Genomic DNA, 16,641 nt, shown 5'->3' with positions numbered 1-16,641 from the left:
GTAATATAGCTTATCTTTTAAAAATTCCATTCTATCTTCTGGAAAGTCTGAACTTTCCATTTTTTTTTCTCTCTCATTCCACTGGCGGCATCATCCTGTGCTGTCTAATGATGAATAACCACTGCCCGCAGGGAGAAGGCTCACCGGACACCACACACCACACCTCTCTGGGGCAGGGCTGTGTGCGGCCATGAACATAGAAGATGTCGTCCTGGCACACTGTGTAGCCCCAGTGACCCTTGGCTTCCATTTATGCAAGACGGGATGTAAGCTGGGCTCGCAGCGGGTGTGCATTGCTTGTTCATGAGGACAGTTCCTCAGAGGGCTGGGGTTTCATACTTATCCTACAATTTCTGGCAGACCGTCCCACTAGAGCCCTCAATTGTCCTGCCTCAACCACCCAAATGCTGGAATCATCCGCATGTACCTCCTCCCCGATATCTGACCCACCCTTTTTATATATCTCATCTAAAAGATTTGGAATATCCAGGTTTCAACCTCTGCACTTGATGTCTCTACATGGACGGCTCCGAACCTTAAGTGGATCACTCGAGTGTAGTTAGTACCTTCCCTCCCCACCTCACCTGGTTAGACTCTCCACCCCATGAAAGGACGTGATTAAAGTGATTGCTCCAGGTAGGAAATATGGCCTTTGCCCTGCATTCCTCTCAGTGGAGACCCCGGCTGCAGGTGGTAAGGGTAAGCAATTGTCACTGTCGGCAGTCACTGTCTTTGCATTGTTATAGGGTTTCCATCCATATCCCTGGTTAATAACACAGTCCAATAAGCTAAGTGAGCTATAAATAAAGATAATTTACCTCGGCTCCTTGGTCTGGTACAGCTGAGAGAAGGAAACGGGTGATGGGATTCTTTTTTTTTTTTTTCTTTTTTTTCTGGAGCTGGGGACCGAACCCAGGGCCTTGCGCTTGCTAGGCAAGCGCTCTACCACTGAGCTAAATCCCCGACCCTCGACCCTCGGGCGATGGGATTCTTGTTAACAGAATCTGAAGTGGCTCAGGGCTTAAGACAGTGAGAGATTGGGAACGTCTCTCTCTCTCTCTCTCTCTCTCTCTCTCTCTCTCTCTCTTTCTCTCTTTCTCTCTGTCTCTCTCCTTTTGTGTGGGCATGTGTGTGCAGTTGTGTGTTTGTGCTGGTGCACTTGTGTGGAATTGTGCCGTGCCTGCACATGAAGGACGGAGAACAACCTCCACTCTCATTCCTCCGATGACAGCCATATTTTCTTTAAAAATAGTTTTTCATTAGATGTATGTTCGAGCATGTGTGTAGGGGTCAGAGGACAACTTCACGAGTGTCTCGATCCACTGTGTGGCTCCTGGGGATTGATCATCAAGGTCTGCAGCAATCTTGCTGGTCCCATTTTTTTTTTTTTGAGGTAGGGTCTCTTCTTGGCTTAGAATTTGCTAAGTGGTTGGGTTGGCCGGCTGTGGAACCCCAGGATTCTGCCTGTCTCTGCCTATGTAACACTGGATCGCCAACCCATTTGTTTGTTGGTTTGTATTTTTGTTTTGCTTTTAATGTGAGTTTTTTGACTGTTAAATTCAGGTCCTCTTGCTTGCAAGATAAAGCATTTTACTGATGGGTCTGTTGCCCCCAACTACTGAGGCTTCTCCAGTCTGATGTCCCAAGTGTCCCAGAAGCCCCTCCCCTAAATGACACAGACTTAAGTTTTCACCTTCTGAAAGAAAGGTGGCCGGGATTACACCTCAACGTGAGCGTCCAGTGAACACGTGATTTCCACAGCATAGCGCAGACTTTGGATATGGCTTCTAGAATTATCAATCCCCTTTCTCACCAGTGCCGGTTTGTTGAGGGTTGACAACCCCAGATGCTTGGGCTGTGGAGAATGGTGCCTAAAATAAGCGACAGCCAGACTCCCTAGGGCGAACAAAGGACTCTCCTGGGACCAGCACGTGAGCAGAGCTCCCCTGCAGGGGCTGTGGAACTCCATCTGACGCACTTGGGCTATTTAATTTTTTTCTCTCTTTCCTGTATACCAAAATATCCATATCATTTTCCAGCTAACAGCAGTTTTAGCTGTTGTATATTATATTCTTGGTATATTAAAATCTAACACCAACGATTCTAATTGTATGTAAATTTACACCGCCATTCATATTTTCTCATTCGGCTCCCTCCGTTGGCCTCATAATAGAATCCAAAGTCTTCTGATGGCTAAAGGGTTAAATGATGTTGCTCTGGGATCCCCTCCGCCGCTCTGGAGACTTAGCTTGCATAGGTCTTTTTTATTCCTTAATTAGGAAGGACTTCAGGGGGAAGAGGCTAGCCTTTGACTCTGTCTTCTGCGTGCATTCATAATAAAAGCTGGTACATTCATGGCTGCTCCATGAGGTAGAAGAACCAGTGAATGAAAGTTTGGGTACAGCTCACCTCCAAGAGAGTGGTCCTGCTTCACCCGGACCTGACCCGACAGTCTCCAACACCTTATAAAGCTAATTCTCCCCCTCTCTCTATACCGGCTTGTCTCTTCCTCCCAGCATTTCTGTAATCAATCTGGGTGGTGTTATTTCTTTTTTTTTTTCTTTCTCTCTTTTTTTCCCACACTGCTGTTGGATAAAAGATCCCGCCCTTGATTGAAATGGAATCTTCCACTATTGAGCGAGCCTTTGTTGAATGAGTCATCGGCGCAGCCTCTCATTGGTTGAGGCCGCCTGAGCCCAGGGGATTGCCTGGCACCGGCTGCAAGGACCCGCTCCATTCACAGAAACGCTGGCTCGCTCGCCGGCCCTTTCATTCACACAAACAGCATCTCATTCACATTCTGTCGTTTTTTTGTCTGCTTCTAATGAAGACCACGGTTTGGGAATGGTGGGGCTGACTTGCTTCAGCTTGGAGGGGGACTCCAATCACCATCGAAATCGTCCGTGGGGTGCGCATCTGCTGTTGCTATGCAAGCTAGGGGAAGGGAGAAAAGAGAGTGCGGGGTGGCTGCTGGGCTAGGGCTGCCGCACGGTTGGAGAGCGGTGGGGACGCGTTTGCTGCGCCTGGGCGGGCCTGGCAGCTCTGCGCTTTTTCGTCCTCTGGAACCGGCCTTACTTGCACGACCGCCATGGGTGGCTCTCCCTAAACTCCGTTCCTGGGACTCCCAGAAAGCCTGGGAACCTTACTGCCACCCGAGATCAGCCCTGGGCGTGAGAAGACTCAGGGTGACCTGCTAGTGTGCTAGAAGGCAAATGCATTCGCTTGCACAGAAGTTACCAGGAAACTTTGACAGCGATTGACTTCTCTGTGGTGAAGGTTATCTATCTTAATGCATGAGGCCACCTGGCAGAGGCCACCGAGGAAGGGGTCAGTGGGTCTCAGAATCTTGGATAGACCCTCGGGGAGGCTGTTGGTGTCCTATTCTCCTAAGCGCCAGGAAGAAGGCCTATGCGTGCCACTGCAAGCCTGGGCCTCACTCCCAAGGAAGAGGCCATTCTTGCTGTGGATTTGATGGGCAGTTAGAGCAGCCGCATTTTTTTCCCCCTGCCTGACTGCAGGGCTGCAAGCAGCAACTGAAGGGACATTGAAATAGATTGGTAGTGCTACTAAGGCATGCTTCCAGGACTTAAAAACATTCAGTTGGAATAAAGCTCGAAACGCAGCCCTCTCTTCTTCTTTTTTTCTTTTTTGGCATGGATTTCTGGAGCCTGTTGCCGCTCAGCAGAGAAGCACTGTTTTATTTATTTATTTTTTTGAAGTAGATTTTTCAACCGAACCCTAGCTGAGCAAGGCTGCTGACTGCTGTAAATTATTAGGGAAGACCCCCTGAGCTCTACTGAGAAGAAATTCCTGTGCAAATTTGGTTTTTTTCCCCCGTGAATTGGTCCAGGAATTGCACCACCACCGATTCTCGTCATGGCTGCTCTGTTGATCTGAACAAGAAAAGCAAACCACAGGAAACTGACAGTATTTTTTTTCCTTAAATATTCATCTGCTGGTGAAGGGTCCCCTCTTTTTTCTTCCTACTTAAAAATTCTTGCTACTTTCCAAATCAGGATTCATCAGGATTCGCCTGGAGACTTCTTAAAAAGCCTTCGTCACATTTTAACGCATCCCTGTCAGACACTTCTGGGCTTCATCCACATGAGCTGAGCAAGGAAAGAACAAGCCTTTGGCATGGACTGATGGGTTCCAGAAAGTTCAAGAGATCATTTGAAGGAGCTGGCTTTACCTTTGGCACAAATGCGAGCTGGGGAGGGGGTAGGTGAAAAGGCAAAGATTGGAAGGAAATATCTGCGAAGGTAGAAAAAGGAAATTTGAGAACTGATTGGCTCTAGTTGCTGTCAGCGGGTGGATGTCGTTTTCTTCTCTCTCTTTTTGCTACAGGAAGTGATTTGCGGAGCTCACCGAGCCTTTGTTGAGAAGGGTCTCCTCAGAGTGAGTCACGCTTTTTCTGGGAGCAGCCCCGTGCAGCTGGGCGCTCGCTCCATCAGCGGCAACTATGACTTTTGCAAGGCAAGGGTTCCACCCCAACCCGCGGTCTCCAGGGCCCGCGCTGCGTGGCTGCTGCTCTGCTGCCTTGTAACGGTGAAAGGGCTCAATCGTCGGCCTCGTCTGTCCCTCTCCGGAAAGGCTGTCCTGGGACCCGGGCTCCTAGTCCCGCTCGGGGCACCGCGGCTCGTGTGCTATGCGCGGCAGTCCGCGCCGGGGCCGGCAGCAGCAGCGCCCGGGTGGATGCGGCGAGCCCACGGAGGGGCATGCTTCCACGCACCAAGTACAACCGCTTCAGGAATGACTCGGTGACATCGGTCGATGACCTTCTCCACAGCCTGTCCGTGAGCGGCAGCGGCGGCAAGGTCTCGGCGGAGCCCGCGGCGAGCCCCTACCTGGTGTCGGGCGAGGCGCTGCGCAAGGCGCCGGACGATGGGCCCGGCAGCCTGGGCCACCTGCTCCACAAGGTGTCCCACTTGAAACTCTCCAGCTCCGGCCTGCGTGGCCTGTCGTCGGCTGCCCGGGAGCGGGCAGGAGCGCGGCTCTCGGGCAGCTGCAGCGCGCCCAGCCTGGCGGCCCCGGACGGTGGCAGCGCGACCCCCGGGTCCCGTGCCCCGGCCGCCAGCATGAGCGCCAGCAGGAAGAGCCGGGCCAGCGACGAGCCGTTGCCCAGGCCCCCGCGGGGCGCGCCGCACGCCAGCGACCAGGTGCTGGGGTCGGGAGTCACCTATGTGGTCAAGGTGGGTAACCCGAGCACACAGCTAGGTGGGGGTCTTGGGGACGGGGTGCGGTGGGGAGGGGGCAGTCGGGGCGACTGGGGACAGATGTCCTTCTCTGAAACCCCAGGGTGCAGGGACCACAGACGACAGTTGAATGGGAGGAAATGCGCCCTCCTTAGCCATCCTCTTTCTTGACAGGGCAAGGAGTGAATTACAAATGCTCAGTGTGGGGGAAAGGTTGAACTGTTTGGTCATATCTCATGGAGCCCGCTTTCCCCAGGGCACCGTTGGTGAAGCACGCTTTGGCCACCTGGCTTCATCGGATGTCCTGCTACTGTTCCTCCCTCCCTAGGGATCTATCCCTGAGAACGTGGCCTGGCCCTACTAGAGATACACTTGTCAGACCTGGCAGGCAGGCTTCTCCCCAGTGAACGATGAGCAATGTGTGTCCTAGTGTCACAACTTCTGCGTCCTCCCCTGGTGGCAGGGTGGGCCATAGCTCCCCTCCAGAGCAAGAACGCCCAGCTTCTAGAGGGCAGGGCAGACACTGCCTTGCTTCCTTGTAAGATGGGTTCTAGCGTCTTACCCAGACATATTTTCTTTGGTTCTGAACTGTTATGGTTTACAACAGTGGAGGAGCATCTGAGACCATTTCCAGGGTGACATAAGCCTTATCTGCTAACGGACTAAGAGGGAATGAGGTTGTGGACCCACCTGATGGAAAGGAGTTTTCCTCGAAACATAATAATAATAATAATAATAATAATAATAATAATAATAATAATAATATCCCCAACGTAATTGACAGAATCCCTGCGGTTCTCAAGTATGCCATGGCCTGTGAGGTACTCAGCACAGCTCAGCCCGTCTGCCAAGCGCCCATTTCCCTCAGCCAGACCAGCTGCAGCAGCCACAGCCGCAGCCATGCTTGGCCCAGATGAGGGCCAGGAGAGTGTCCAGGGATCCGTTTCATCGTACTCCCACTCACTCAGGACACTGCTTTTCTGTTGTAATAGAAGCTCCCTCAGGCACCTGTGTTAACAAACCCGTGGGACAATGGTCTGGTCTGTAAGCAGTAGTTTCAGATCCAATTTAAAACTTCCATAGGACACGTCTTCAGATAAAAATGCAGTATCTTGGTAGCTTGGAACTAAATTCTCTAAGGAACGTCCATCATCCTTGACTGTATAAAACACATGCAAGGGACGTGGCCAAGGAGCCCCCCTTCTCCAGTCTGCTTTTAGTTTGTCCTCTCAGCTGCTGTACGCAAATCCCATCTACTCTTGCCGTACTCTCACAGGGGGTACAGAAATCAGCGTAAAACACACACACGCTGTTGAGTTTGTCTCAGGAAAGGATGGATACTGCTCATTTAAATTATATGTCCCAGGCCCAAAGAGCAAAACTAAGCAAGTGAGAAAACAAAACCTAACCCCCGACAACCTCAGGGTTAAACCGTGACTGGAATACAGTCTTTACCTCTGGTACTCTCGTAATCGCATCTTCTGCTTGCTTTCGCCGAGCGTTTAAAAATAGGTAAATAGAGCTGGGTCAAGATGCTGGTATGTATTTGGTAGAAAACAGAGGGTTGCTTTCAAAATGAGGGACATTTCTCAAACTCATACTTTAAAAGAACCATTTGGCTTGGCGTCAGCTGTACCTGTGGTCAAACAGTAGGTCAGTGAATCTGGAGTTTGAAGATTCAGCCAGACAAATTTAAGTGGTATTTTAGGGAGAAAAATCACTTTAATGAAGGCTTTGCCCTGGTGAGATGAGGCCACATGACCAACATAGGAAGATAGACAGCCTTCTTAACCTGGGATCTCTCTGTGGGGACAGTTTTGAGCTATCCCAATGTCAGCGGCCATATATCCAGGGCCAGAAAGCTGACTGGGTATTTGGGTCCCTAGGAAGAGGGTACAGCAGTCCCTCAGAGGCACTTACACACAGAAGGGCAGGTACCAGTCGCTAGTGACACCCACTATGGTGACCCAGTCGCTGTTGGCCCGGCTGTTTGTCAGAAGCTGTGAATGTTTATGCTCCCATGAGCATAAACCCACAGGTGGTCCCCACATCTCCAGAGAAGCTAGAGATCACACAGAAAGGAAGCTAGACACCGAAGGACAATTGCAATCCTTGTGTGCATGTTTCCTTCAACTAATCACGTGGTCCTCTGTTGGTACACGTGAGCAGATTTCCCACATGGACATGGCGAGTTCAAAACCGACTTGTTTTATTGAAAAAAAAAAAAAACCCACAAAACTAAAACGCTCTTACTTTAGTGTTTCTCTGATGGTGTTACTGATGAATGAAGCATCCTTCTGGAACCTTCGAAAGCCTGCATCTTAAACCTGGAGCTCGGTTCTAAAACCTGAAGGTTTAGACTTTGTGAAAGGGCTCAATTCTTTTCTATACACTTCTTTTTCTAAGTTAAAGAAAACCCCGGATGTTTTCTAGTTTTCAGGAAAACTCCAACATTGCATCATCACAAACGATCTATGAGAAATACTTACTGATAGGTGGCAACTGGATGTCGAATCCGGGAGGAGTGATAACTCAGATACTTCAAATTCATCTACTTGAGAGGGGCACTGTGGATTTTGTGGGTTTGATTGTTTACAAAATGAACCATTTCTGGGGCAGCTGCGGACACTGAAGAAGGATGAAAAACTGAAAACTAAAAAAAGTTCCCAACCAGCAGGATTCCAAGCTCACACTGCACATCTAAGCCACATTTTCTGCCACCTCTGAGCCTGCTGTTGGTTTACCCCTTTCTTTCCATTAAAAAAAAAAAAAAAGCACACCCCTCCCCCCACATACTCAGACAGGGTCTTAGTATCCCAGGCTGGCTTTGAACTTACTGTACAGCCAATGACAACCTTGAACTTCGGATACTCCTGTCTCCACCTCTGTATGGAGATCGCATGTGTACACAGCCCTGTCTGGCCCATGGAGATCTCCTGGTGCTGGGGATCATACCTGGGGCTTCCTGGATAAGCACTCTGCCAACTTAGCGGCAACCTGAGCCTGCTGTTCCATGAGGGTGGGGCTTATGCACTCTGGAGGGCTCAGCTTTAGACTGTGTCAGCCAGGTCTTGGTGGCAACACTCCTTTACCCCTCTAAGTATTCCAGACACTTGCTTAATTAAGAGAATGAACTACAAGCCACGCCCCGGGTAAACAGAACAGAAACCCTAACAATTAAGAGCCATGAACTGTGTCCTTACATATCAATCTAAAGCTTGCTTTCTATGTGGATGTGAGGGTCACCTGGAGATAACTGGAGATAAAGGAGTGTGGTTCTGAGGCTGCCCATCTGTATCACAAGTGTGGCTGTCATGTGGATCTTTCGGGCAGCTCCTCCTTCTCTTTCCTAGTTCCAGTCAGGGAAACTTTAGGAGGGAAAGCTGGTCTGAGCCCAGCAAGGAAGAACAGCTGTGGATAAGCAGGTCTAAGGTCTGGTTTGGGAACTGAATGGTGGAGGCTGAGACTACAGTTGTGGGCTGTGAGACCATGGTCTGCATCAGGACAGCCTTTGGCTCCAACCTGCTCCCCACAAGAAGGGCTCTTTAGAATCACATTTTCAAAGGCTGAGAGGGGTTGATGTGCTGAGAAGTGATCACATTTAGGGCAGGCCCCAAATAAGAAGATCGAACTGAGGAGAAAGGCTTGAAATCCTTGCACAGAGCTGTGCACCCTGTGGTTGCCACCCAAGGAGCTGGCAGACTGGGAAGCTCATAGATGTTGCTGACCCCTCTGATCAGTTGGTGGCATCACCCTTTCCTGGGGTGAAAATGACAGGCTACCTATGGAGATTTTATTATTGGGAATTGACCCCAGGGTCACGCACATGCTCAGTTAGAATTCTACCACTGACTCCCCAGGCTAGAAGAGGTTTTACCAACTGAAAAGGAGGGAGTTATTTCCTGGTGTGTTGGGACTGGTTTTCTTCCAGAGCAAAGTCTTTTTTTTTTAAATTTAAATAATGCTTTTAAAATAATTTTTCTCTGATTTATGAATCTAGTGGCATCTGGAGTTTGTGAGTCATCTGTTTTATTCATTAATCTTCTATTTATCTTTATGGGTGGTTTTTAAAAACTAGATTTATTCCGAAATTTATTCTTAAATTTTGATTTGACTCATCTATAACGACATCTTTTTCTTCCAGCTTTATTTTTTAGTAACCATGAGTAAAGTTTATCCAAAATAGTCATTGCCAAGTCCTTGTAAGTACATCCATGATGCCTTAGATAGTGAAATTAATTGGGCTTTTGTTTTGGTTCTAGATGAGTTGAACTTTAAAGGTTGATGTTTTCTCTGAAAGTTGTTTAACTACCCTGTAATATGTAGCTTGCATGCAAATAGTGCCTAAAACATTTGAACAATAGCTTTAGAAATTCTCATGACATGTTAAGTTCTTAATTTGGTCTGGAAAAACGTGTCCTCTCTTGTGTGACATAAGTGTTGATTTGTTAAATGAATACACTTGCCACATACCTATGCCTCATACCCCACTGCAAAGGTACATACATATGCATACACCACACATTTTCCATACATATATACCTTACATCCTACACACACACACACACACACACACACACACACACAAACTGTCTAGAGATATACTCAAACCACACTCACACATACCACACCACACATGGGAGTACAAGTCTGTACCCTACATACTTACAAACATACATGTTGTCATAACTGATTACCACACAAATATACCATGTGTCATATATATACACATCTGTACATCCTACACACAATCACAGATATACACAAGTGCCACATATTACACTTACACAACACACACTATGTTACATATGTACTCTTATACATACATTATATAAACATATGCACATGTCATATACATACACACTACCCATACCTATAGATATACACACATGTCACATACTATACACAGATGCATAGCTTATATCTCACATACATGTGCCTTTCATTGCATATATATATATGTATGTTACACACTGTATAATACATAGACAGCACATATCACATATACCACACTGCATAGATATACACAAATGCCACACATTCTAAATATACAGATATAGCACATGTCACAAACATACAACCCTCACACTACATATACATATATTCCATCTCTCTCTCTCTCTCTCTCTCTCTCTCTCTCTCTCTCTCTCTCTCTCTCTCACACACACACACACACACACACACACAGTTTTCACCTGTGCAACACATCACATATCGCATACTCACACACATGCTCCCTTCCATCTCTGCAACCAATCAGTGAAAAACCAATGATATTTTGGATTGGGAAAGTCTTCATTCTCATTCAAAAGCCGCATTTCTAGAAATACCCAATTATCTAGCATGTCTTGCTTACATTCATGCTTAAGAAACAAGTCACCCTGAACGATAAGCTATCAGTGAGACTTTGTCCTGCATGAAACAGACCTGCCTGTGCATCTGGGTTTACTTTTCCACAGACGCCTGTGCTTGAAAGGCTGAATGATAAGCAACCTTTAAGCAGCGCCCTGGTGACAGAGCAGTCACCATCTCACGAGGTGTGTTGAATTGTAGCCTCAGCATGGGTTATCATGTATCAGAGTCTGGGCTGGCTGGTAAGAGGCAGGGAAGCTCACTCTGCGCTCGAATGGTCAGTTAATCTCTCCTGACCATACTGTCCTGCTTTGGAAGCTGTAACCAGGAGGCTGGACTGGTAGAAATGCTGGAGTCACGATTGGGAGGCTTCCACTTAACCTAATTGGAAAGATGGGCCTGTGACAGGCACTGCACCTTCAGAAGTGCACTCCCCTGGGTAGAAGAGTGCAGGACTGCTGTGCCAGGGTTGCTGCCAGTGCCAGCTGGGTGGAAAAGCACGGTAGAGATGAGCAGGAACAGGAGGGGCTAGTACACTCATGAAAATGGATGAGGAAAGTGTGGAATCATTTAATTCATAATGAGATCATTATGAATATATGACTGAGAGGTGTGAATATATAAGGCTGAAAGAAATGGCCAGGTGTGCACACAAAACATGTTACCACATACAACCTCTGGTACTTGCTGGATAGAGAGTATCATTCAGGTAGGAGACTCTGAACACAGGAATCGGCTATTGCGTGGGAGGATGCTGACCACAGTGTATGCACTAGAATGGATGCTGACCATGGATATGTGTGACTGTACTCTTAGCATGTATACTGATCATGTATGTATGTATGTATGTATGTGTGACTATACTCTAGCATGTATACTGACCGTGTGTGTGACTGTACTCTAGCATGTATATTGATTGATCTTGTATGTATGTATGTGTGACTGTACTCTTAGCATGTATACTGATCATGTATGTATGTATGCATGCATGCATGCATGTATGTGTGACTATACTCTAGCATGTATACTGACTGTGCATGTATGACTGTACTCTAGCATGTATATGGACCGTGTGTGTGTGTGTGTGTGTGTGTGTGTGTGTGTGTGTGTGTGTGTATGTGTGTGTGTGTGATGACTATACTCTAGGATAGATAGTAACCACAGAGTATGGTTAATTGCATGCAAGGATGGTTGACATTTGTGTATGTGTGAATTGTACGTGCCTTCCAGTGTGCTTGTGGTAATCATTGCTTTCCTGTAGTGGCAAAGCCAAGTAATTTTGTGCTACTTTGATTTCCCTTCACCATCCCCACCCCTAAAGCAACAGCATTGACAAGAAGCCCTGTGAAGCACGTTCACCTGTGCCTACCTTATCTCATGAGAGCCTTTCCTGCATGTTCACTTCTGAGTTTTCAAACAATTATGAACAGTGTTAACCTAACTGGAGTTGAGGGGACAGCATCTCCTGTGGATCACTTGACCTCTAGCAGTGTGTGAAGAATGGAAATCTGACTTCCCACAGTTGGGGCCACATAGTGTGTCTTCATACCCTGTTAGGGGAGTCAGCGAAGGTATGTTGGGTGCCTCTTGACCCTCCTGTCACCACAGGAGATGGCTGCTGCTATTCTCTGGGAGCTCATACCTTCCCGACTTCCGGCTGGTGCCTCTTCCAGAGATCAGGATTCAAAATGGCTGAGTTGATAGCAGCAGCTTGTCAGGTCCGTGGACACATCGATCCCAGGATTCCGGGTTTAGGGATGCACTGTGCTGTTCCAGGGTTCGCCAGACAGTGAGATCTGGATTTGTAGCTGTGACTTTCAGGTCGTATGAGAAACTGGCCATGAACCCCGAGTCTGCAGAAAAGGCATTTTAAGGAGACAGTTTGGGAAAGGGCCTTGTAGTACCCACAAGGGCTGGGTTCCTGATCACCCAGTAGCCATGTTAACACATCGGAAACCCCTCAAAGTCAAGGTGTTCTGAGAAAAAAGTTTAAATAACTCTTTGTTCTAGTGCTGAGAACTTCAGATGTGAAGCCACACTAGGGCGTCTGATGAAATGTGTTCTTGTTCCAAAGAGGAAACCTGTACCACAGAGCCTTCATTTCCTTCTGCCTTTTGAGGAGGTAGAGAAGCAAAGTATCCAGTCCAAAGTGTGTGTGTGTGTGTGTGTGTGTGTGTGTGTGTGTGAGTATACATGTGCAAATATGAGTGCATATGTATATTTGTGTATGTATGTGTGTGTGAGTGTATGTAGGTGTATGTGTGAGTATATGTGTGTATATATAGTGAGTGTATATGTGTATTTGTGTGTGTATGTGCATATGTGTGCAAATATGAGTGTATATGTGTATTCGTGTATGTATGTGTGAGTGTGTGTATGTGTGAATATATGTGTTTATATATGATTGAGCATATATGTGTATTTGTGTGTGTTTGTGTGTGAGTGTGTGTCCACATTCATGTGAGGTGTTTTCCTCAGTTTCTCTCCACTTTATTTTTTGAGATAGGGCTTTAACTGACTCTAGAGATCACTGATGCAGCTAGACTGGCCGGCCAGTAGCCTCAGGATCTGCCTGACTCTGTCTCCCTAGCCTCAGAGATTACGGGTCTATGCCACCTTACCTAGTTTTTATTTTAAGGTATGAGCTGGGTCAAACTTGGATGTTTGTGAACAAGCATTTCACTATCTGGGCATCATCCCAGCCCTTGTCCCAAGTGTGAAGTTTATTTTGCCTCAGCTTTTCAAAGTCACTGGAACTTGGCCTTCACCTGGCCTCAGGTCGGCCATGCTGTCTGCTGGGGTCATTCTGAGAAACTCCATCTACTCTCATCCTGTGATTGTTTGACAGTCAGTCTAGAGGCACCTGCAGAAAACAACTTTAATATTACTGCCTTGTACTTCGCAAATATTAACGATTTCCACTGCCAACAGCCCAAACACAAAATGCCCGTTAAAGAAAAAAAATATTAAAAATCAAACTAACTGTAATGCATTGCCTCACCATACATTCACACCGATGGGCCTGAGCGACCACGTATGGAGGCCTCTGAGACTGTCGAGCAGACCTTTAAAGTGTATCCTTTTGGGTATTTGATTACAGTAAGGGAAATCTGACTAACATGCGTGGAACTGTGACTAGAGGGGTGTGCTCGCCCGTGTGCATGAGTGTCTGCCAGAAGTTAATGTCAGGGAGTTTCCTCAATTGCATTCCCCCTTAATTTTTAAGACAGGATTTCTCCGTGAACCTGGGGCTTGCCAATTCTGCCATTCTGCAGGAAGCCCCAGGAATTCTGCTGACTCCACCTCCACAATGGTAGAATTGCAGGTACATACTGTCGTACCCTCGTTCTACGCAGATGCTGGGGCATTGATCTCTGCTCCTCACTTTTACATGCCCAGGCCTTTGCCAACGGTGCTGTCTTCCCAGCCCAGTGTTCCCACGTCTGAGTCCTTGGTTCCTGAAAGGTTCGAGGCTCTGATGGCTATTGGCACTGGGAGCAGCCTGCATGCCTGCCTGGCATCGCCACGTGAGTGGCATCAAGTGTAGCAGCAGAACGCATGGCATCACACATGTTAGTGGGACAGGTCACCCCAGGCACCCAGGAAAGAGGTATGCTTCTATGTCAGGATGTGTGACCACTACAATGGAAACCCCATGGTCTTTTCCTTCAAATTTGCAAATATTCATAAACACCAATAATTCATAGATGCAGTTTGCTTATTTTAAGATGTGCTCTTGTGGAGATGGCTCCGTTAACAACATAGCTCTTGTTGCAAATACAAAGACCGGAGTGTGACCCGGGACCCTCTAAAAAAGCCAGGCATGGTGGCATGTGTGTCCTCTCCAGGGTTAGGGAAGCCCTGGATCCCTGAGGCTTGCTGGCCAGACAGTTTAGCCTTCTTGGTGATTTCCAGGGCAGCAAATGAAAACAAACAACAGACAACAGAAAGGAGAAAGGAGATTAGATGGTGCCTGAAGAAGGACACCCAAGGTTGTGCTCTGGTCTCCACACATACATCGTCCTGTGCTCCTGCAAACACACAAGCACATTTACTAATACACACACACACACACACACACACACACACACACACACACACACACATGCGCTTCTTATGAAATGTTCAATAAAGTTTTTTTGACAGGTGTTTTTTGACCCAATGAGAGCAAGCACAATCATAAAGTGGAACGAGTTGGACGTGGGCACGGAGCCCGGATTCTGAGACGTCTATTACCGTCCAACTGTCCATGCCCACCTGTAGGAGAGAAGCAACCGGTGGCTACTCTGCCCGACGCCTAAGGCCGGGGATGGGGGTCCCAGTTGTCTGAGGTGGAAGGACTGTCTTGATGAAGGGTTTCTCTGTATGAGAAGCTGCTGTGGTTCTTCTCGATGAAGTCACACTTCCTGTAACGAGCACAGTGACCTATTAACTCAGGTAGGAGGGGAAAAAAAGAATTCCAATATGGCCACCTAGTGGAATTGTTTTTGCTTATGGATGGGGGTCACTTGAGCAAAGGCAGTGTAAGAGTGGCTACACCTGTGAAGAAAATGATTCTTCCAGCAAGATTAACGGTTAGTCGTCCTGCATCCCCTGGGAGGGTTGGGGCTTCCTGAGCCCTTCTGTAATCAGGATGGAGTGCTGATGACCCCGTCTAGCGAACAGCCCCATGGCTGCTGTGAGGTCATGCGCTCAGTGACCACGTTATATCCAGAGGACAGCCTTGGAAACACTGCTTCCCATCTTCTGGCTTTAATAAGATTTCTTCCCCAGCATTCCCTGGGCCTTGGATGGAGCAATACAGATGTCCCACATAGGGCCAAGAACTTGACAGTCACGTATTCTCAAAACTTTAACTAGTTATGGGTGTTGTCAGTTTACAACTGGTGGGCAGTATAAAGAGAAGTTTCTCTGGCCAGGGCAGTCGCTCCTACTCTATGGGTGTAAACAAATATTACAAGGGAGTTTGACGGTGTGGCCAATTAGCAGAACAATAGTAGTGGGTTCCCTACTAGGGCCTATGAGCTCCTGAGTCATGCATGGGCTTTTGTCCAGTGTATTAGTAGTTAAGAGATATTTAGAAAAATTGAACTGATAGATCAAAAAATCCATATGTACATACATATATAGAAATATATGATATATACATATAAATGGCTACAGACAGACAGACAGACAGACAGACACACACACACACACACACACACACACACACACACATGAATGGATTTATTAAAGTGGCTTACAGGCTGTGGTCTAACTATTCCAGCAATGACTGTCTCCCCACAGAAATTCTAAGAATTCAGTAGTTGCTCAGTCCACGAGGCTGGATGTCTTAGTTGGTCTTCAGCATGCACAGGAACCCTGAGGGAGCAGGCTCCAATGCCAGTGGAGGGATGGACTTGCCAGTGAGAGGGAGGGTGAGCAGGCGAAGAGCAAGTGCTCCCTTTTTCCATGTCATTATATAGGCTCTGACCCAGGTTTAAGGTAGGCCATCCCAGGGGTTGGGGATTTAGCTCAGTGGTAGAGCGCTTGCCTAGCAAGTGCAAGGCCCTGGGTTCGGGTCCCCAGCTCCGGAAAAAAAAAAAAAAAAAAAAAAAAAAAAAAAAAAAAAAAAAAAAAAAAAAAAAAAAAAAAGGTAGGCCATCCCAATCAGACTTTACAGTACTAGGCCTACTTGTCTTTTGGAAAGGCTCCAGTGTTTTTCCTTTTGTTAAGAGATCTGAAACCCCATTAACCCACTCCTGCTTTATATCCCATAGCCATGAGACCATGCTCTGACATATTACAGCCATGAGACCATGCTTTGACATGTTAGAGCCATGAGAACATGTTATGACATGCCACAGCCATGAGACCATGTTCTGACATGTTGCAGCCATGAGCCATGTTCTGACATGTTACAGCCATGAGACCATACTCTGACATGTTACAGCCATGAGAACATGCTCTGACATGCCACAGCCATGAGACCATGCTCTGACATGTTACAGCCATGAGACCATGCTCTGACATGTTACAGCCATGAGCCATGCTCTGACATGTTACAGCCATGAGACCATGCTCTGACATGTTACAGCCATGAGACCATGCT

At 47.3% G+C, this 16,641-nt stretch overlaps 1 protein-coding gene across 1 annotated transcript in view; it reads left to right on the top strand.

Moving 5' to 3' along the window:
• Window positions 1-3,659: 3,659 nt before the first annotated feature.
• Window positions 3,660-16,641, top strand: part of Shc3 (SHC adaptor protein 3) — a 124,663-nt gene continuing 111,681 nt past the window's right edge. The window contains exon 1 of the mRNA XM_032884350.1: window positions 3,660-5,192. Coding sequence (XP_032740241.1) covers window positions 4,719-5,192 — 474 coding nt within the window. The 5' untranslated portion in view covers window positions 3,660-4,718. The remainder of the gene's footprint in view (window positions 5,193-16,641) is intronic.

This window comes from Rattus rattus, chromosome 14 (genome assembly GCF_011064425.1).
Source record: "Rattus rattus isolate New Zealand chromosome 14, Rrattus_CSIRO_v1, whole genome shotgun sequence".
Taxonomy (NCBI): domain Eukaryota; kingdom Metazoa; phylum Chordata; class Mammalia; order Rodentia; family Muridae; genus Rattus; species Rattus rattus.
The sequence above is the reverse complement of the archived record's forward strand: the minus strand, read 5'-3'. Positions and strand labels throughout refer to the sequence as shown.